Genomic DNA, 21,372 nt, shown 5'->3' with positions numbered 1-21,372 from the left:
TTTTAGGCTTCATATCTGCTGGGGGGAAAAAATTACCTAATCATATAAATTTGATAAATAACTGCCATTTTATTTTTCCTTTCACGTGACCTTTTTCTGAATACTACTCCCCTTAACTCTTAACCTCCGCTTGCTCATGGCTCCTGAGATGTCTCCCTCGCCACCGAGAGCTTAAGGGCCGTCCTAGTGTCAGATTTAAAGCGGTGGCTCATTTAAATACTCAGCTCTCTCAACGGTCAGCCTGGGAAGTTCCTGGCGAGAGGCCGGGGCTGGTGCTGGAGCCCGGTGGAAGGGCGGGGGCCGGGCCTTCCTGAGGCCGCCTCAGGCCTCCTGCGTCTCTCAGCTCCCATCTCCGCAGCCGACGCTTGCTTCTGGAAGGAAGGAGAAGCCGGGAGAGGAAGGTGATCCTGCAACTGCTCATCCCCAGCGCACGACTGTCCTTGGCCTGAACGTTGTTTCTCAAGGCAGCTGTCAGGCGTCAAGCGCGAGGGGAGAAGCTGGCAGGTACACGCAGATTTCCTGTTGGGCAGGCCACGCGGGGAGGCCGCGGACATTTAGAAGATCGAGGCCCACTGGGGTTTTTCCTCTCCCGCCGTTAGATCTAAATGTGGACGTGCGTCGCAGTTCCAGCTGTGGGACGCACGGCACATGCTCCTCTCGGCCTTCCCGAGGTTGCCGGTTTTAGGGGTGGGGGTGGGCAGGGTGGATGGAACGCAGTTATTCTAAAGAAATAATTTACCGTTTATCAAATGCAAGTTTAAGTGGCACCGAGCAACCCCGCAGCCTCGCGGGCACCTTCGCGCCGCCGGCCGTGACTGGCTGCGGGGAGATCTTCGCTTGCCTGGGGGTTGGGAGCGTCACCGGCGAGTGGATTCCTGCGCAGGGCTGGTCTTGCCCCGAGTTTTGGAGCCTTTGTTGGAAAAATGGAGAAGGGCCAGTCTCTTCTCCTGTGTTTGGAAAACACTTATCCAAGCCTTTCAGCAACAGCCTTGAATGTAAATGACCGTCTACCTAGCAACCCTCTTTCCCAGATGACTTTTATATCCTGAAGTCCTGAGGCCGTCACCCTTCTCAGTTCAGTCACCTGTTACCCTAAGAAGGTGCCTAACTCTACCTGCAGGACCTCTTTGCAGCAGCAGCAATGGTTACGATGCAATTTTTAAACCTACTCCTTTATTTTTAATTTCTAAATTAACAGTTGATGTAGAACATTATATTATTTTCAGGGTTACAACCTCGTGATTGGCCGTTTATATAACTTACAAAGGGATCACCCCAGTAAGTCCAGTGCACATCTGTCACCACTCATAGTCTTGAGGATGTGATTGACTGTTCCCTGTGCTGTTTCACACCCCGGGAGTATTCTGTAATTCTGAATTCCCTCGCCTTTTTAATCCACCCCCCAACGCCCCTCCCCTCTGGCAATCTTCAAATTGTTCTCCGTATTTGTGGGTCTGTTTCTCTTCTGCTTGTTCATGTACTGTGTTTGTGTACTTCTTAGATTCCACATGTAAGCGAAATCACCTGGCTTTTGTCTTTCTCTGACTTATTTCACTTAGCATGACGCCCTCTAGGCCCATCCATGCTCTCGCAGATGCCAAGGTTTCATTGTTTTTTTTCATAATATTCTACTGTGTGTATGTGAAACTTCTTCTCTACCCATCCGTCTACTGATGGACACGTGGCTGCTTATAAATAATGCTGCACCGAACATACGGATGTACGTGTCTCCTCGGATCAGGGTTTTGAGTTTCTGTGCCTGTCGCAGCCTTGCAGAGAAACCAAACGCGTCCTCAGCGCCCGCCGATGCACTTCACAGGCAGACAAAGTATGGGGAGCGTGCTCTGCGCCCCGGTTAGACGGTAGGTCAGATGCTGGCAGAGCTGTGGCTCGAAGAAAATGTCCCCTAACTTAAGAGCGCTGTGTTTGTTTTATAGTCTCCTACTCTGCGGTCTGTGGCTTAATTCCTTTCAGCCCTGACCGTGTTCTACAGGTTAAAATATATATATATATACACACACACATATCATTTACCAAAATTCATTTACGTAGGTACGTGACTCGTCCAGATTTCAGTATCTATCCTTATTGTGTTTTCTTCTGTCTCCCCTGAAAGAGAAAACACCTGGGAGGTTTGCTGTCTCTCCGTGGGCGGATAAGTAGCCAAGAAAACATATTGTCCTCTTTTGCCCAGTGGCAGTGGCAGGACGCCCAGTGTGTGGAATGCCCCTTGCACAAGCCTGCGGTACCCACAAGGAGAAGGTGTTTGTGAATTTTTTATTTTATTGTTTTAAGTAGGAAGAATAAAGACTGCATGCGAATCTACGATTATCTCAGAAAAAGAAGTTTAATTTTTAAAAAGCTTTGGTCGTTTGATTAGACCAAGTAGTTAAGCTGCTTTGTGTTTTTTCACGTGGCAAAACACACATGAAAACTTTACCATTTAACCACCTAACGCTGCTATTCGGCCGCATTCAGCACATTCGCAGTGTTGTGCCACCACTGGGATTATCTAGTTGGACACCTCCTTTTTCACTCCCCCCGATAGAAACCCCACACCGCGAAGCAGTCACTTCCATTCCTCTCACCCCACAGACCCTGGAGACCACAGGCCTGCTTTCTGTTTCCCTGAATACGCCGGTCCTTTCGTTCACGCCCCTGGAATCGCGCGTCGGTCACCTTTGTGACCAGCTTCTTTCGCTTGGCTTCCGGGGTCCGTTCATGTCGTAGCCTGTGTCAGGATTACCCACCGGCATTTTTTAGAGCTGAGTAATATTCCCCTATATGGATATATTCCCCTATATGGATATGTCACATTCTGTTCATCCGTTCATCAGCTGTTGGACATCTGGGCTCTGGTGACAGTGCTGAGATGAACTCCCACGCACAAACGGCCTTGACTGGGTCCCGGGATCGAGCCCGCAGCCCAGGTACCGGCCCTTGACTGGGAATCAAACCTGGGGGCCTGCGGTCTAACCACTGAGCGCACCGGCCGGGGCTGTGTTTCTCTTTTGAGGAACCGCCACCTGGTCTCCACAGTGGCTGCACCTTTCACACCCCCACCAGCAACGTGTGAGGGTTGCAGTGACCACAGACCCTTGCCAAAATTTATATTCTATTTTGTACTTTTCTATTGTATCCATCCTAGTGGGTGTGAGGTGGTATCTCACTGTGGCTCTGACTCGCTGTGTCCTGGTAATTAGTGATGTTGAGCATCTTTGTACGTGTCTTTTTTGGCCACTTGTGTAACTTATCCGGAGAGATGTCTATTCAAGTCCTTTGCCCGGTTTTATTTGGGTTGAGTTTCTTCTTATTTTAAAAGGAAATGTGCCCACGGGGGCTTGAGGTTGATGGAAACGTCCTCTTTTCAGACCTGAGTGGCCGTTACCTTGGCGCCTTCACCGTGTACCCTTGTGTACCTTTGTCAAAAATCAGGATGTGTGCCCTTTTCTGAATTTATTAGTTTCCTGGGGCTGCCATATTAAATTACCACCCACATAGTGGCTTAAAACAACAGAAACTTTGGCCAGTGTCCCAAATCCAAGAGGTTACACACACTGGCAGGAATGTCGAGAAAAGGGAACCCTTGTGCGCTGTTGGTGGGATCATAAATTGGCCCAGCCGCTGCGGAAAACAGTCAGAGGTTCCTCGAGAAACTAAACGCAGGATTAACAATCATCCGGCGACTCCACTTCCGGCAGTATATCCAAAGAAAATGAAAACATTGCGTCGAAAAGATGTCTACAGCTCCATCTTCATTGCAGCGTCACGTGTATTTACAAGAGCCCCAGAGTCCGTCAGCGGGGGATACGGGCCACAGAAAAAGAGGCGATCTTGTCATTCGTGACAACGCGGATGGGCCTGGAGGGTATTGCGCTAAGTGAAACAAGTCAGAGAAAGACAAATCCTGTACGACCTCGCTTATATGTCCGATCTTTAAAAACAAACAAAACGCCCTAACTCACAGAAGAAGAGATCCCAGTTGTGGTTACCAGAGGTGAGGGTGTGGGGAGGGGAAATCGGAGGAACGTGGTCAGAAGGTACAAACTTCCAGTTATACGATAGATAAGTACTAAGGATGTAATGTTGAGCATGGTGACGATAGTTATCACTGCTGTGTGATATAGATCATGTGGTTGAGAGTAGATCCTAAGAGTTCTCATTGCAAGGAGAAATTTTTTTGTGTGTGTATACAGGGTGTCGCCCAAAAATGTATACACATTTTAATAGCTGGTTGCTCAATTTTGAAAATGAAATGTATTTTAATAAACACTGCCTTTATAATTATTCAAAGTGTGTGTCTACACACTTTGGGACATTCTATATATATATATATATATATATATATATATATATATACACACACACACACACACACACATATATATGTGTGTATATATATATATATATATATGAGATGATAGATGTTAACTAACTTACTGTATTAATCATTTCAGGATTTCTGTGTCAAGTCATTATGCTCTATACCTTACACATACACAGTGTTCAATGTCAGTGATATCTCTATGAAGCTGGAAAAAATAAAAACCCTGAAATTTATTCTTTCCCAGTTCCGAAAGCCAGAAGCCCCAGTTCGAGATGTTGACGGAGCTGGGCTCCCCCTGAAGGCCCCAGGGGAGAACTTTGCTCACCGTTGCCGGGTGTGGTAGTTCCTGGATTTCCTTGGCAGCCCGCGGCACCTACGGAGCCACCTCTCCAGTCTCGGCCTGTGTCCACGGCACCCTCCCCTTGTGTTTCTGGTTCTAGCCGTCTTATCTCTTTCCTCTATCTTACAATTGTTGGCCACCTTAACTGCAGGACAATCTCATCTTGAGACCCTTAACTTAATTGCGCCTGCAAAGATCTCTTTCCAAATGAGGTCACATTCGCAGATACCGGGGTTGAGACTTTGGACATCTTTTTGAGGAGACACAGTTCATCCCACTACACTGAATACAGTGCATGTCATGTTTTATTTTTTATTATTATTTGTTTATTTTAATCATCACGCGAGGATGTTTTTCCCATTGCTTTTTAGAGAGCGGAAAGGGGGAGGGAGGGAGAGAGAGACATCGATGTGAGAGAGACACATCGATTGGTTGCCTGCCGCTCTCACACCGACCGGGCCCAGGGATGGACCCTGCAACCAGGTCCGTGCCCTTGGCCAGAACTGAACCCAGGACCCTTCAGTCCGTGGGCCGATGCTCTAACCACTGAGCAAACTGGCTAGGGCCATGCTTTGTATTTTAAATAAAAGTTTTCGAGTGTGGTAACCTGAGTTTCCATGTCTAAAGATCTGTGTGTTAAGGGGAAATTTCTTCCTATACAGGAGAAATTCTCAATCAGTGTTTGAAAAAAGACCTCACTAATTATGACACTGAAAATAACTTTTCAAGTAAGATTTTCAAAGGACACAGATGTGTTTTTCTCTTTGTTTGAGAGGACGTTAATGGGAACAGTACCATATTTGCATATAGAGAGAATACCTTTTAGGAGACTAAAGAGTTTAGTGGGGTTTTTTGTTTTTGTTTTTGTTTTGTTTTGCCAAAAAGGGGACTCTATTAAAATGTCCAGAAAGCAGTTTTTTTGTGTGTTCACAGAGTTACCCATGGCGAACTCTTGTTTTTTTTACTTTTGCCCTTAAGTCATCTATAAGGTTGAGATTTCGATCTTTTGACTTGTGATCCTAACTTTGGCCTGGTGTACCCCTGGCTCGGGATTTGGGTCATAAAGAGAATATTATGCCCCGCGTAGCCCAGCAGCTCCGTGTTTTAGTGCAACATGTAGCTCATGATTAATTTTGCCGGGATGTCATTTCGTGCATTAGTTAAATAAACATGTAAGTGAAGGAATCCTTTCTTCTCAGATGACATTTGATTCAATATGTTAAAAGTTATTTGGGTTCCTAAATATGGAAACTCCAGCAGGGTGTAGCAGTTCTGTGAAAAGCTGCCTCAGTACCAGAACGTACAAACTTAGGAGCACGGACAATGGCCTCATTCAGGAGACCGAAGGCTTAGAAGCCGGTTCTCTAGACCCTGCGCTATTCTGGAATCTTCTTTTATTTTTCCTTCCTCTTGGGTCGGACTGAAGCAATAGATGAAAGGCTTCGATTCACCGCGTTCTCAAATCGTCCCCACTCTACGACAAGTCTTTAGAGGTAGATTTGGGAAGCTTTCAGACGCAGGATTGAACGGAGGTTTAAAATAAGTCCTAATTATTCCCCAGAGAGTATATCTTTAAAAAAGTTTATTTTTCCTTATTTGAAGGGTATTTTTAAAAATAATCTAATGGTCATTTTTAAGTCGATCAGAGTTTATCCAGAAAATCATGACTTGTTGGTAAAGGTTAAAAATGAAGGAAATCCAGTTTTTGAAATTTCTCACAAAGCTCTTTTTGTACCTTTAAAATAAAGCGCCCGCGCAAGTTATATTCCTGATCTTTCATCATCAAAAGGACGGAACAGAGTCGCACTGAGACGTGAAGGAAACATGCGTTGGGGTCGGGTTATGAAATCACGCGGGGCACAGCCCAGCCCAGGTGCCCCAGGCGGGGGCACCGTGGTGGACGCAGGGGCACCGTAGCGGACGGCGGGCTGGGGCGGGTTCAGCCCTGCTGTCCTCATAAGGCCAGCCCGACACAAAGCTGCAGTTGTCCCGAGGGGACAGCATCGCCGTCCTGCCCTTGGCTCTCAGTCACACGACTGCTTCGGACGTTGCCTGGTGGGAGGTGTCAGCCGAGGGCCTGGCCCGGCGATGACGGTCAGTGTGCAGTCTGTGTCCTGCTCTGTTTTTCCGTCTGGTGATCCTTCTAACAGCCATCGAATTCGGAAGGCTTTTTCCCACTTGGAATGCACAGCCCTCGCAGGAAGATTTTTTAAAAATATTTACTCACCTGCCTAACCAACTAAAAGAGGGGTCCTGCTTTTGCCTAGTGCAAGTTAAGTCCCAAGATGCCTATTCCCAGGTTTCTTTTAGCTAACGCAGCTTTTCAGCAATTAAACAGGAAAGAAAAACAAACAAACTGAGGTTGTTTGGGTTTATAAAATTGGCATCCAAATTATAATAGTCAAAATTACCGTAATCGGTTACGGCCCTGGGGAATTTTTCTTTCTTTTTAAATCTCCGGGTAGTGATTTGTTGTGCCTGCTTCTCACAGGGACTAACGCCCTTGGAGGTCAGGGCTAATGCTTATTTCCCCTTTCAATCCCCGTGGCTCTTCCACGTTTGCTGGCACGTGGTGGGTTCTTTAGTCTGTGCTGGAAGAATAGAACATATTCATAATGTTGCCACATATTGTCGCCACATTGTTGCCACATTGTTGCCACAGACAGACACTCATCTACAACCTGGTCATCTATCTACACAGCAGGCCCGCCCGTTTTTTCTTTCTTATTCTGTGTCTTTCTCAACTTTTTAATAGCTTTGGGGGGACAAAAGTAAGAAGGGAGCATTGAGCCACGTCACTGTAGCCACTGGTTTTTTGTAGCTTTCCTGCCTCAGTGGCTGGGTCGCTTAAAATCATGGCAGCGCCTTCTGAGCCCTCAGTTAGAGTAAGACAGGTGCCAAAAGGAGGGAGCGGCTGGCCCCAGGTGAAATGGGAGGGGCAACTGAACCAGGGGCGGGTGCCCCAGACCTTCCAGCTCTAAGTTCCTGCGACTTATCATGAAGCCCGTCAAATGCTGGGAAGTCATAATTAATTAAATGCAGCTTCTTTTGAACTCAATAGTTTGACCTAGATAATTCAAGTGGATTTCTCTTACAGAAATTGCAATATATGACCAAAAATTACAGGCACTAAATTAGAATGAAGCAGATTTAAATTCTGAAACATATTCTAAATAGTAAGACCTTTTCTATTCTAACAGAAATGTCTATCTCTTATCATCTATAGCTATATTGTCTTCTCCTGACCCCACTGCCCTAAAGAGACTAGTTTTATTGGGTTGTTTGGTTTTGGTAAGCTGTCAAAGGCTTGAGAGTTGGAGTGCTGCCGTGTGTGATTCCAAGAGACAGAAGAGACCGTGGTCTTTGAGAAAAGCAGTGAAAGGGCATCTCAGTCGGATGAGCTGCTGCGCAGACCTCGGGGGCCTGACGGCTGCCTCGTAACACAGTGCGCCCCGTCGAAGGCCACCTGCCCGTCCCGGCGTTTTCATCAGAGCCTCTAAGTTCCTATGACTCTTCCTATAACTTCGCTGGCCTTGGAAGAAAACGCATAACATTACGTGACGTATGATGGGCTCCCGAAAGCACTGTGGCCGCGTATTTTCTGGGACAATGTTTCCTAGTGAACACGCTCATCCCAGACGCTTTATCTTTCCTGAGACTTTTCCGTCTGACTTTACCACCTTGATGCTGGCCAGAGATGAGTCTTCCGCAAGCTCATTCAGTAGCAACTCACAGTTCTTGGGGAGGCCATTGCGGAAGGAGGTTTGTTCTGTGTGTGATCAGAGTTACAGGTTAGAGCCAGCGTGTTTCGTTGCAAGGATATGCTTACAAGTAATATTCCTTTAAGTAAATCGAAGCTGTTCTTCTGATAAATGCTTATATAAATTAAAATATAAGTTAAATCTGTGACTTGGCCATTGAAAAGGGAGGTGTGTTAGTGTAGTTGAACTGCACCGTTAAAGCAAAATAAATAAGTAAGCAGACAATGTCTGGGTAAAGGAACATGGAATTGCACATTCCCAGGAGGAGGTAATTAGACCGCCTAAGAAACCTTTTGTGAAACGAGTATTATTCGTATCAGATTTTCATTCATTCAACAAGGTCTCCTGAACATGGGCTACATCTCGATGACTCTGTGGAGGGTAGGCTTCCCCGAACCTGACGACTGTGACTCAGTGACTGCAGCCCTCTGACGGGACGCAGAGGAGCGTGCGACTGACAGGAGCCGGTGGAGGGGTTCCGCGGGTGACACGGGAGCGGGTGGAGGGGTTCCGCGGGCGACACAGGGGAGCGGGTGGAGGGGTTCCGCGGGCGACACAGGGGAGCGGGTGGAGGGGTTCCGAGGGCGACACAGGGGAGCGGGTGGAGGGGTTCCGCGGGTGACACGGGAGCGGGTGGAGGGGTTCCGCGGGCGACACAGGGGAGCGGGTGGAGGGGTTCCATGGGCGACACAGGGGAGCGGGTGGAGGGGTTCCGCGGGCGACACAGGGGAGCGGGTGGAGGGGTTCCGCGGGCGACACAGGGGAGCGGGTGGAGGGGTTCCGCGGGCGACACAGGGGAGCGGGTGGAGGGGTTCCGAGGGCGACACAGGGGAGCGGGTGGAGGGGTTCCGCGGGTGACACAGGGGAGTGGGTGGAGGGGTTCCGCGGGTGACACAGGGGAGCGGGTGGAGGGGTTCCGCGGGTGACACAGGGGAGCGGGTGGAGGGGTTCCGAGGGCGACACAGGGGAGCGGGTGGAGGGGTTCCGCGGGTGACATGTGGAGAGCGTGGAGGGGGTTCCGCGGGTGACATTCAGGAGCAGGTGGAGGAGGTTCCACAGGTGACATGTGGAGAGCGTGGAGGGGGTTCTGCAGGTGACATGCAGGAGCGTGTCGGGGGAGTCTGGTGGGCGTGGCAGCTCTGCTGTCCCCGCTGCTTCTGTCTTTCTGCCCCCCTTTATCCCATCACTTCCATTCGGGTCACCTCGTAACCTAGCCCGGCAGCTGGAGCTCATATTGGTCCACTCTGTCGCCGTGATGGGCTTGAACAACAAAATCTAATTTCCTCACAGCCTGGAGGCTGGAATCCCAAGATCAAGGTGCCGCGGGGTTGGTTCCAGGCGGTGCCCCCTCGATGGCTCGCGGACAGCTGGCTTCCCCCCGTCCTCGCCTGGCCCGTCCTCGGCGTGTGCGCCTGCAGAGCCTCTGGGGTGTCCTCCTCTTGGATCAGAACACTGTCCTGTTGGATTAGGGCCTCACCCCTGGGACCCTGTTTCACCCAATCGCCTGAACCCACACAGTCGCGTCGGGTGCTAGGGCTGCGGCCTTGGACCCGGGAGGGAGCTCTGCCTGCGGCGCAGGGTTCACCGCTGAGGGCCGGGGGCGGGAGGCGGACAAGGAGCTGGGAGGGCAGGAGCAAACCTTCCGGGCGTCAGCTCTGCGGGAGGTCTCCCCGGGCGTCTCCTGTAAACCTCCCCTTGCTTTTCACTCAGCGCTGTAGCCACAGAACCACACGTAGCCACACGCTGCCTTCAGCCGCGGGACCTGCTGCCCTGGGCAGAGTAGAGATTTTATTGCCAAAGACAAGGAAGGGATGGGCAGGATTCGGCAGCCGGCCTCGTCCTACCCGGAGCTGCGTGAGGCCTCGGAGCTGAGCTGAGCTGAGCTGAGGCCCTGGCTTTGGGCAGTTTCCCGTCCAGCGCGGGGATGGGGCGTGTAGCCAGTCACTGGGCTGTGAGGCCACATGGCCTGTGGGGTAGCCGGGCGCCGGTCCTGCGGGAACGGAGACGGGATGGCGATGGGTAGGGGCGGCTGGGCCGCGTGGCCACGGGGTGGACTTTGAAGGACGTTCGGAAGCTCTTCAGGCAAAGGAGTGATCCCGGCGGGGACGGAGCCGCACCGGGACCCGCAGGCACGGGGGGGGGGCCGCGGGACAGGGAAGGTGAGTGAGCCCGGCTGGGATGGGGTGAAATGGGATTTGGGGGGCGGGACTGTTCCCCGGGCTCTGGAGAGCCCCCCAGGAATAAGACGGTGTTATAACCAGATGCGTGTTTTTTAAAATACACTTTTGGCAACAGAAAGGAAAGTAAATGGATGAATTCATAGACAGGTGTGTGTGAAGCTTTCCGAGGGATTAGACCCCGCTGATGTCGCAGGCGAGGTCTTTGTTGTTATTTTGGACTCCGTTGCGCTAATTCCTGCCCCTTCAAAGACCCAGATAATAATTAAGAAGCAGGGAGCTGGGAGAATGCGTGGACGGCGAGGAATGGTGGGGGCCGCGCTTCCCCGAGTCGCGGCGCTTGAGGGGCGCTGTCCAGCCCACACGGCCACTCGCCTGCCATCATCCCGCCGTATCCTGCTAACGTCGCCGACGACTGCGGGGCTCCGCGGCGTTGTCCCGTCGTCTTTATACGTTTATACTCTCGGAAGCAGGTGTTGAGCCCACCTCCAGCGCGCTGACACTTCTAAACTGAGCGTTGACCTGTTGTTGTTGTTTACATCTCCCCTGAGTGCCTCGTATTTTAAAATAAAGATGGCCAGTGGCAAGCCAGCTAGTTAGCTGACTTACTTCCATATTTCTTAGTTATAATTCCAAGGAAGTGATTATGAGTTCCTTTCTTAGGGTAACTCTGGTTCCATGCCTTGGGGGGTCTGCACTTCTCCACAGAGGCAACGGACCAACCGTATGACTAGCACGGCCCTAGGGCCTGAAATAAGAAATCAGAATGTGGACAAGTGCGGAGGAAATTACAGAAAGGGGCTGGTGGGAATTCTAGCAGTCAGTTCATTTTCAGACCAGTGTATCTGTTTAAGCAAATTGCGAACTTTGGCCAAGCATGGTGTTGATCTTATTTCCAAAATCCGTGACGTTTTGCCCTTCCCGGTTCATCCGAGTGCAGGTAGGAGACTGCGGGCCCGCAGCAAACTGCCCTTGGCCAGGCCCCACCAGGCTGTGGGCCTGGCCTGCCCCTGACGTCATCTATCTTAGTCAGGCGTCCTTATATGCCCTGCTGCCCCCTCCCCTGATCCCAGTGTCAGTGCAAGTCGAGGGGTTGTAGTAAATAGGAAATGGGTAAAGATAAGTAAGGCCCTTCGTTCAAGCTCTTTTATTTTGTGCCTCCTGGCAGCTCTAAGAAACAAGCGTGGCATTGCGTTTGCTCTGATCTGTTTGTTAAAAATTATAAAATTTATAGGGCAAGCACTTAATGAAATTAAAAAGAATTATAGAAGCTATAGGGTGTCAATACATTTTCAAACACATAATAATCACATAGAGAACCTTTATAAGCTTTTTTATCATGAAATACTTCAAGCTAATAAGAAAATTAAAGGAATGACAGGACAAACACCAATGTGCCCAATACTCAGCTTTCTGAAGCCTAAGCGTTTCCCCATGATTGTTCCCTTTTCATAAGAAATAAAACACCATCAGGATTTTTGAGAAAGCCAAATAGTGAGCAGATCCCTTCCTCTCTTGAGGTCAGAACCTCTTGGGGATTGACCGAGAACCAGCGTGGAACGCAGCTGCCCCATTGACCGCTGGGCGAGGCTGCCTCCCCCCCGGCCCAGCTCAGAGCCAACGCCTGGGACACAGAGCGAAGCTTTTGCTTTTCTGTAAAAGGCTCACTTCCAGGAGACCGTGAATAAGAGAGAAGACTGGGCTCCTGGGCAGCTTCTCCTTCCAAACTCAGGGATCGGATCGGTTCAGTGCGAAAGGAGGGCGGGCAGAGAAAAGACAAGGGGCGTTTACAGCTTGCGATGCTCCCTCCACCTGCAAGGACGCAGCAGGAACGAGAAGGAAGCATTTTCCTCTGAAAACATACAGAGTTCAAGCCACATTTTTTATCTCCTTCCAGAACCTATTATCCGCCTTCCCTTCCCCCCCTGCCCCAAGGTAACCTCTCCCCGAAGGTTAAGACCCTTGTTGCTAGAGTTGGGATGCTAAGTACAAGAAGGCTTCCATTGAAGAAAAATACTGGCTGCCAGGTTGAGGGGATATTAACGCTAACATCTGTATTTACTTCCATTTCAAGATACCCTAGTAGACTAATGGAAAGAATGCACAAGATGCTGCTGCTAGATAGAAATAAGATTTGGAGCCAAGGACGTTCCTGCTCAGCTTATGTTCTAAGTCCTGAGAGATCATGATGGTCTTAGCAACAATTATAGCTGAGAAAACAAAGTTTAGAGCTATCTCAAAACAGAAGAGAAAGCATCAAGAATTATCTGTTTCCCCTGTAAAGAAAACAAGCATCCTCCTGACCCTTGCCTTCTGAGACATTTCAACATTCCAGGCTACTGAGAATTTCCTTCATCTCTTATAAACAAACCCCACGGTCCTTTAAAATGCTTTCTGATTTATTTCCCTTTTTTTTTCCCCTCGTAAATAACAACTCGTATTCACTTAGCTTACACTATTTCCTCTTGATAAACTAGACAAGTTTTAAATGGAACAGAGGTACCAAAAAGCTCTTGAATGAAGAGCACGTTTGGTCCTGAATGACATAATGGAGAAGTTCTATAATAAGTAGCTAGGAAGGGAGAAAAGTTGTTTTTAAGTGGCAGTGTATTATTAGGGGGCAATTCTAAGCCATCCAAAAGAATTAGCCTATTAAACGGTACGGGAGAATCAATAATGACATTTCTTAGTGTCTGGAACTTAAAATGGCCAATTGAAGTCTCGGTTAACTTAGGATGAGCAATTTTCTTAAAGGTTTTGTTTTTGGTTGGGGTTTGCACAGTATTGCATTCTGTTAGCTTCACGACGCCCTTGAGGTGTTAGTGTTAATGATTGACCGCTTGCATGATGTTAAACCAGAAAGTATTTAGGGAACCGTATTGCATCCAAAAGGAATGTTATAAATCTGTATACTTTGCCTCCTGCTCCTGAGCAATCTGGCAAACAAAAAACAGAGAGAGAGAGGTGTAGGCAAGGTAAATCGCAGATCCCTTGGGGTCCATGGAAAATGAAATGGAGGTGGACTTTATTTTATGTGTTGACTGTGTTTCTAAAACCTTGCATAAAAATCATAACATTAAAAACGTCTAGGCACATCCCTCGTTGGAAAAATACTGTAGCTGACTCAAAATGCCAGGGACTATTTTCAATCTAAATCATCGCAACCTGATTGAGCGGATATTTTTTTTTCACTTTTTGGAATTTCACTAAGTGAGGAATGTCTAACATACTTTATAAGTGATATAGTGCAGTACAAATGACCACATTTTTAAAAAGCTTTAAACTTTTACTCCTCAAATTGTAATAAATAAGTGCTTTCAAATAATGTATATTTGAAACTTTTATGATTTTTTCTATTTCCAGTTTATTTTTATGCCTAAGTGTGTTTTCACTTAAACAATTTTAACCCCGCACTCCAAATTTTACAATGAGAGTGGCTACTGGCTCCTTTAGTAGCATTGTGCATTAGGAAGCTAGATAATCCCTTTTCTCTCCATTTTTGAGATATCAGTGGCTCAGCCTGAGTCAAACCTTAGCCAGCTGCCATAGTCACTCTGTCCTTTGATGTCCTGCAATAAAGGACCTGAATAAAAAGTTGCACCTTTATTAACAGGGTCTTGTCAATGAATTTTATAACGTACGTGAGCCAGGAACGCATTGCCCGTCCTGAGGTGGTTTCCGCCGGTGAACACAACAGGCAGTTTCATGGGCCGGGAAAGCAGAGAGGTAGCGTAACCAGAGATACGAGTGACGTTCAGCTTCCTAATTTTCACTGGACTTGTTCAACCTAGAACCCAGCCCACAAGCGGAAAGGAGGGAGGAAGGTGCACTGCGCCCAGGAAGGCCTGGAAGCGTCTGACGTGGTAACAACGTCTCCTGCACCTGGGCACGCGTGTGGCCTTCAAATGCTGACACTTAGACGCCCCAAAAAATAGTTTTATAAATGGTGCAAGAGAATCCTGCCTGGGACTGGAAATGGCCAGGGAAAGCGGTGGGTGAATCGGGATCATTTCTTTACCTCGCCAGCTGCCTTGGTGGCTTCCCCGCCCTCCTAGTAGCTGTGTGCCTGCTACCAAAGTAACCCTCAACCCGTCAGTGTCCTCCTGTCCCTCTCGGAAGAGAGTCCATGTAAATAAATAAAGCTCACTGAAAAATTTCCATTAACAGAGGTGCAGCCTTCCTTTCGAGCCTTCCGCGGCCCAGGACTGCCTCTCGTGTGCCCGGCCAGACTGGGTGGGACGGAGCCTGCGCGTGCGGGCGCGTCGCCCGCCTTCCCGTGCCCCGCGCTCCCTGCCGCGTAGTCGCGGGTCCTCAGGAGCTCAGCTCTCTGGCTGCCAGGCGGCTGGGAGCAGCGGCCTGTGCTCTGGTTGCTTGCGCAAACACGCCCGGCATGCTTCCTGCGGTGGGACCCGGGACCCCCGACGTTCTCAGCTTTTTCATCCTGTAAAACACGGAGCCAGGATGACGCTGATAGGCCGGAGGCGCTGGGCCCCCAGACGAGGAATTTCAGAGGAAGGGCCAGCCCGAGGGGAGGGGCAGAGCCTGCAGTTATTCACGGTGGGAGTATATGGGAAAGAGCCGACGTCTGCAGATGCTACAAAGGAAAATAAACACTGGGGAACAAACTTGTGCGAAAACTTTAAAGGGGGATTTTTCACAAAGGATGTTTGGGAAACACTCCCTTAGAGTCGAATATTCTGGGCAGCTCTAGCAAGAGGGGACAAGTTCTTACAGCCAGAGCGACCTTTATACTGGAAGTCTTCGTTTCTCTGTTTATCCCGTCCTGTTCCATCCAGAAAACTTGTATTAAACACCTACTGTGTGCCAAGAATGAGGTCTCCTTGCCTCCTTCCCACCAGCCGTCTACACGCACACACTCACTTTCAACTTCAAATGCCACTTGTAAGAACTGGAGGCCCGCAGGCCATTAGCACTGGGAGTCAGAACAATCGGCTGACTCCACCAAGCCGCAGTGGAAACGCAGCTCCTCGGATGGGACTTGGAAAACGCTCGCACACCGAGGGCTTGTTTGGATTGGCTTTGCTGGGCCTGCTGGTGGAGGTAGATATCTTGCTGACATATTACATCATTTCTGATGAAAGAACTCTGAATGGTGAGGGTGATGGAGCCAGACTTTTTCTTACATAACTGCACCGGGAAATTCCAATTGTTTGAAGGAGACACTGAGTTGGATGTGGTACTTTTCCCAGAAAATACAAATTCCTGAATTGGAGATTCTGATGTCATTTCCAAACAGGCGTGTGGACGCCACGCTCTTTGCTCAAGGCTCTCTCTCGGATTGTCTTCTTTCTGTTCTATATTTATTTCCTGGGTCTTCGCCACTGCAGTTCTTTGGCTGCTCCGCCTCGAGGTTGCAATTCTGCAAAAATAATCATCTCAGAATTCAAATAAACAAGAATGGCTGTGGCACTGTAGTGTTTTTGGATAGATTCGGTTACACTTTTTTAAAATGTGTTTTTATTGATTTTTGGAGAGAGAGGAAGGGCAAGGGAGAGAGAAATGGAAACATCAATGAGAGAAACATCATCAATCGGCTGCCTCCTGCACACCCCCTACTGGGGATCGAGCCCACAACCTGGGCCTGTGCCCCAATCGGGAATCGAACCCTGACCTCTTGGTTCCTGGGTCAATGCTCAACCACTGAGCCACACCAGCCAAGCTCGGTTACACTTTTGATCAGATTTTATCTTTGAAGGCAACCGTGTGCACCAAAATTGAGATCTGACTCACTCAGCCTGTTAAGAATCAGTAAACTAACGAAGATTTCAGACTCACAGCACTGATATTACAAAGCTGTTTCATTGTTTATTACAGAATGAAGGAAAAGGCTTCCAACTTTCACCAGTTTTATCATTAAAATGGTTTCCTTCCAACCCCCTGGAGTGCCTCAAAGTTAAATATATTTCATCTAAATTTTAAAAGAAAACAAATAGTAAACTGGAGTTATTCAAAATACCTAATGTATCACAAGGTAACTGTAGTGCACCTGTGCCATTAGGAGTTTATGTCCATTCGAGCAGCAGTGGATGGACTCTTCCCCCAGGTGCCCAGGAGGTACCAGTGCCAGGTTTGGGGAGACGAGGCCCCTGCAGCTCCACACCACGGAGGTTGCCCTGCCCAGGTGTGCTCCCTGAGTCTCAGGTGCTGAAGACAGTGGCTGTTAGTGTGGCCTAGATGTGCCAGGAGGGTCACTGCAGGCTGGCTCATCCTGTCCTCGGACTAGAGCTTATAACTCTCAGTTGGGCTGGAGGTGAGCAGACTCTCCCTACAGTGAGAGAAGCCTGGACTCACTATGACCTGAGGCCTGAGATGGTATCAGAAGTATGCACCCCTCTCCAGGCCCTGAGGTGAGCCTCCAGGGCACCCGGCTGCAGGCTCAGGCACCACCTGCTCCCTCCTGGGCCGGCTCCTCCACCCCGAGGCCTGGCGCCCTCACCTCAGGCCTTTGCCACATGTCATTGCTGCAGGCTGCAGACACAGGAAGCTTGCTGTGGAAATGAATCAGGGAGCCCACGTCCTGCCCCCCCACCTCCAGTATCACATGCCTGTGTCACTTTTTAAGATATGAGTGGTCCTCAGAATGGGGGGAAATGCTCTTCCACAATAAAATTCAGCCACATGTGGTGAAGACCTGGATTTTGCCCATGAAACCTGTTTGCTCATTTATGGAGCTTTCTCTAGAGGGGCAATGCGTAATTTGTACTTCTCACTGCAACCAGTTCCCGGAGGCATTGTAAACTCACAGTGGAAGGATAAACTGAGGCTTGTGGGGGTGAACTCACTTGCTGAATTCTTCCCAGCAAGGCTGTGAGAGCTTCTAAAACGGGAGTGCTGCCTTTTTACAACTTTTCAGCACTAGGGTCAGCATATATTCAACTCAGGGTGAAGACTTGATTAACATTTGTGGACTAGTGGGATAAGTATGAATAACTGAATAAATAGGTTTAAGCCCAGATCCATATATCTCTAAAGACCACCATCTTTCTACACTACCAAGGAATTGGCTCTAAAAACCATTAATAAACAACAATAACACAACTATTATTATTTCTAATCTTACTATGGTATCATTTCACTCTATTAAAAATAATAAATATAACGTTAATTTCATGATTTAGCCCGTTATTTCTGGGTGGGATAAGCGTGTGGAAGTTGTTGAAGGAAAGCAGTCACATTTAATATGCATCCCTCGTCATCATTTATTGGACACCCTCTCGCCTTGGGCTTGGGATTTAAAATATTCAAGATTCCACTGGCCACTCAGTACTGCAGTCTGGCTATTACTAGGTCAGAATGTCTGGGCCGCCCTGGGAAAGACGGACTTTCGTCACTGAGAAACAACCATCAAACAGGCGGCAGTGACCTTTCTTGGGACTCAGAGGATGTGGAGGAGGGAGGCCTTCCTGGCACCAGCGGGTCAGCACCCCCGGGAGATGCCCAGACTTGGCCCCTCATTCGGCTCTTCCTGCTGGTCCCAGCCTCCCACTGCAAAGCCACACGATGACCAGAGCTCTCCTGGGCTCGCTGAGGGGCCTGTTGACCTGGGTTATTTTATTTGTATTAATCTACCTGACTCAATAGCGCTGTAGTCACAGGGAGTCTATGATGTGGCAACAGATGACCAATGCTGACGTCCTGTCTGTGCCTCTACCACAGCCTGGTGCTGGACAAACCACTGAACCCATCTCAGGTCCAGTTTGCTAGCACAGAGAGTAATGACCGCTATCCTGCCCAACCTCCAGTTTATTGACTAGCTCAGAGCCGTTACTGATATGAACTGTTTGCAAGCAGGAAACCCCCCAACTCTGAGCTATTTCTCTCTCTGTCTCTCCCTCTCTCACTTAGATGACTTGCACATCCAGCTCCATCCTGGGGTAAAGAAACGGCACCGAGTGACCTCTTTCCCAAGAGATACCCTCCAATACCACCCGCCTCGCCTTACTCCTCTGTTTCTCGCCCTAAGATCGATAGCAGACGTCTGTGCCCATGTTTGAAGGGGAGCAAGCTTTTTCGTTTCTTTCTGCCTGAGGACACGTTTGAGCTGGTCCCTCGTGCGGCTCTGTCTAGAGCTCTGGAGCCAGCACCTCTCCCTTCAGTCCATGTCCCCTGAGTCCAGCATCCTCCAGCCAGGGCGCCTGCAGCCGAGGCTCCCCCTGAGTCTGCTCCCCAGGAGACGGGATTACGCGGCCCAGCAGCAGCCTCTCTCCTCAATCCTTCCACTAGCCCTTCCCCGGGTGGGGCCACGTTATAAGAGCTGAATCAATAGGAATGACCTGGGAGCCCTGTGAAGTGGGGGCGGATTTCCCTGCCATCCTGAGCCTCCTGCTCCCCTGCTTGGGGGTGATAGTCACGGTATTAAATTCTTGGAAAATTATATGAGGACTATGTGAAAAGTAGCACATAATAATTCCGCAGTCTTGTCGTTATTAAGGAAAACGATCTCTTTTTTGGCGGTACACGTGAAACCAGAATTTGGTTCTGACATATGACTATTGTCTGTGTTTAACTTCCTGTCATTTTCGCCTTCCGTGGCCCCCGAAGCCACCTCGGTTCCGTTTGTTTGTTTTTTGTTTGACTCGATCGAGGATAAGTGTGATTTTCCTTTGCTTCTGGTACATCAAGTTCCAAGACAACTAGTAAATCAAAACGAACATTGAACCCGAGGCCCTGAGAGGCCGCTCTTACTGTTTATGCGTCCTTTACGTCCCGAGAGCACAGTGTAAACTATGTTTTATGTCACCTCCTGTGCTCCAGGCCCCTCGCCGCCTCCCAAACGTGGGCACGGTGCCCGAGAATTCCAAGGACAGGAAGTGACAAAGGGGCGGTCACACCGGACATTCCACAGGGCGCGGGGACTAGACAGAGGGCCCCACCAGGAAACCGAAAGCTCGTGGTCCTCCGTGAGGGGCCTTGGGGAGAACGTGTTCCAGCGAGAATGAGCCTGGAAAATCCCTCCAAAGGCACCCCGTGGCCCTTGATTAAGGACAGTCCCTTCCCTTGGTGTCTAAAGGGTGCTGAGGACTTTTAGTGCAGGGAAATCCTGTTCCCCACATCAGCATGGGGAGGAGGGGACTGTACTGAGACGTGCGCCTTGCGGCCCTAACAGGACTCAGACCCCTGGGGATGCTGGTGGGTGTAGATACTGACTCAGGAGCTCTGGGGGGGCCCAGACTTTGGAGCCCTCAAGAGTGACAGAGATGCTGTTGCCTCAGTTTCCAATCATCATTTTTGACAAAACCTTTGATGGTGGTGTCCTGGTGCTTATCTATAGGACAGTGGTCCCCTGCGCTGGTGACCCTGGTCTTATGGGAACCGGGCACTGTCTGGAGACCTTTCTGATCTTCATGGCTCAGGGGGTTCTCCTGGCATCGGTGGCCGGGGGGCCAGGGATGCTGCTAATACCCCGCAATGCACAGAACAGCCGTCGAACCAAATGCTTCCGTGACCCGAAATGTCATCAGCAGCAAAGTTTAGAAATCCTGCTGGGGAAGTACTATGTTGTGTGTTTCTCATAGCAAAAGCAATTTGTTGAAAGTGTTCAAAAATAGAAATAAAGCTGTGAGGGAATGGTGGGGGCATAGACTGTTCAGCTTGGAGTGAAGAGTGAACGGTGTTTAAAACTGTCTTCAAGTCTACGGAAGGCTCTTGTGCAGAAGATGGCAACCAGCTGCCGGCCATCCCCGTGGAAGAATTCGCAGGAAATGTACATAAACGGGCCTTTCCACCCGCCCGCCCTCTGTCTGCCTCTTCCACGCCAGCCGGGCGAATCTCTCCGAGATCTGCTACCATATTTGTCTTGCGCTCTGTCTTATTACAGGCAGAGACCGTCCCAAATCCTCGGGACGCATTTTCTTCTCTCTGCCAAATCGCACCCCTCCCGCCCCGTAACCGTCTCCCTCGCAAGTTTCTGTCTCCATACAATCTTGCTGAAGTAAAAGGCCGTCCCTGCAGGTTGGCCTCAGCTACAACTGCCCCCCCCCCTCACCACGCCGCCTTTCGTTCTACCAGCATGTCCTCGCCCATCTGTGCGCAGGGAGCTGGGCTGTTCTGAGCGGGAAGAAGGCAGGCCAGCGAGCAAACCCCCACTTTTAAGAATTTTCCAGCCCTAGATACAGAGAACAAATCGATGGTCGCCAGATGGGAGGGCGGGTGGGGAGCTGGGTGAAAAACACTGGCTGGATTCAAAGCACAGATTGTCAGTTATAAAAATAGTCACGGGGGTGTGAAGTCCAGCACAGGGAATGTAGTCAATAATATTTTAATAACTGGGTATGGTGCCAGGTGGCTACTAGATTACGTTATATATATGCATATACGTCTAATCCCCATGTTGTACTCCTGAAGCTAATTAATAGTGTATGTCAACTGTAACGGAAAAATAAAAATAAATTTAAAGAGAATTTTCTAATCTGGGAAACATCTCACGCAGCTAACCTCACTGCGTCACTGGCCTCTTTCCCCTGCAGTTCTCCTCGGCTGCTGCGTGTCCTTCAACGTGGACGTGAAGAACTCGGTGACGTTCAGCGGCCCGGTGGCCGACCTGTTCGGCTACACGGTCCAGCAGTATGAAAACGCCGAAGGGAAATGGTAAGCCGGGCGCTCGCGCCTCTGCCCCTGAGGCCGCTTGCGAGGTCAACAGCCTTGTAAACAGTATCTGGCTACGGCCTGGTTTACGACGCGAGCTCGCTGAACAGAATGAATCGCTCAGAGCAGGGAACGCAGCCCAGTCACTCGGGAATGGGAGCC

At 49.5% G+C, this 21,372-nt stretch overlaps 1 protein-coding gene across 1 annotated transcript in view; it reads left to right on the top strand.

Annotated features, from left to right (window-relative positions):
- ITGA1 (integrin subunit alpha 1) overlaps positions 1–21,372 on the top strand; it is a 128,380-nt gene that overhangs the window by 24,843 nt on the left and 82,165 nt on the right. The window contains exon 2 of the mRNA XM_087815266.1: positions 21,093–21,213. Coding sequence (XP_087671392.1) covers positions 21,093–21,213 — 121 coding nt within the window. The remainder of the gene's footprint in view (positions 1–21,092; positions 21,214–21,372) is intronic.

The sequence above is a fragment of the Miniopterus natalensis genome, chromosome 3 (assembly GCF_054644295.1).
Source record: "Miniopterus natalensis isolate mMinNat1 chromosome 3, mMinNat1.hap1, whole genome shotgun sequence".
Lineage (NCBI taxonomy): Eukaryota > Metazoa > Chordata > Mammalia > Chiroptera > Miniopteridae > Miniopterus > Miniopterus natalensis.
This window is presented reverse-complemented; position numbering and strand designations above follow the sequence as displayed.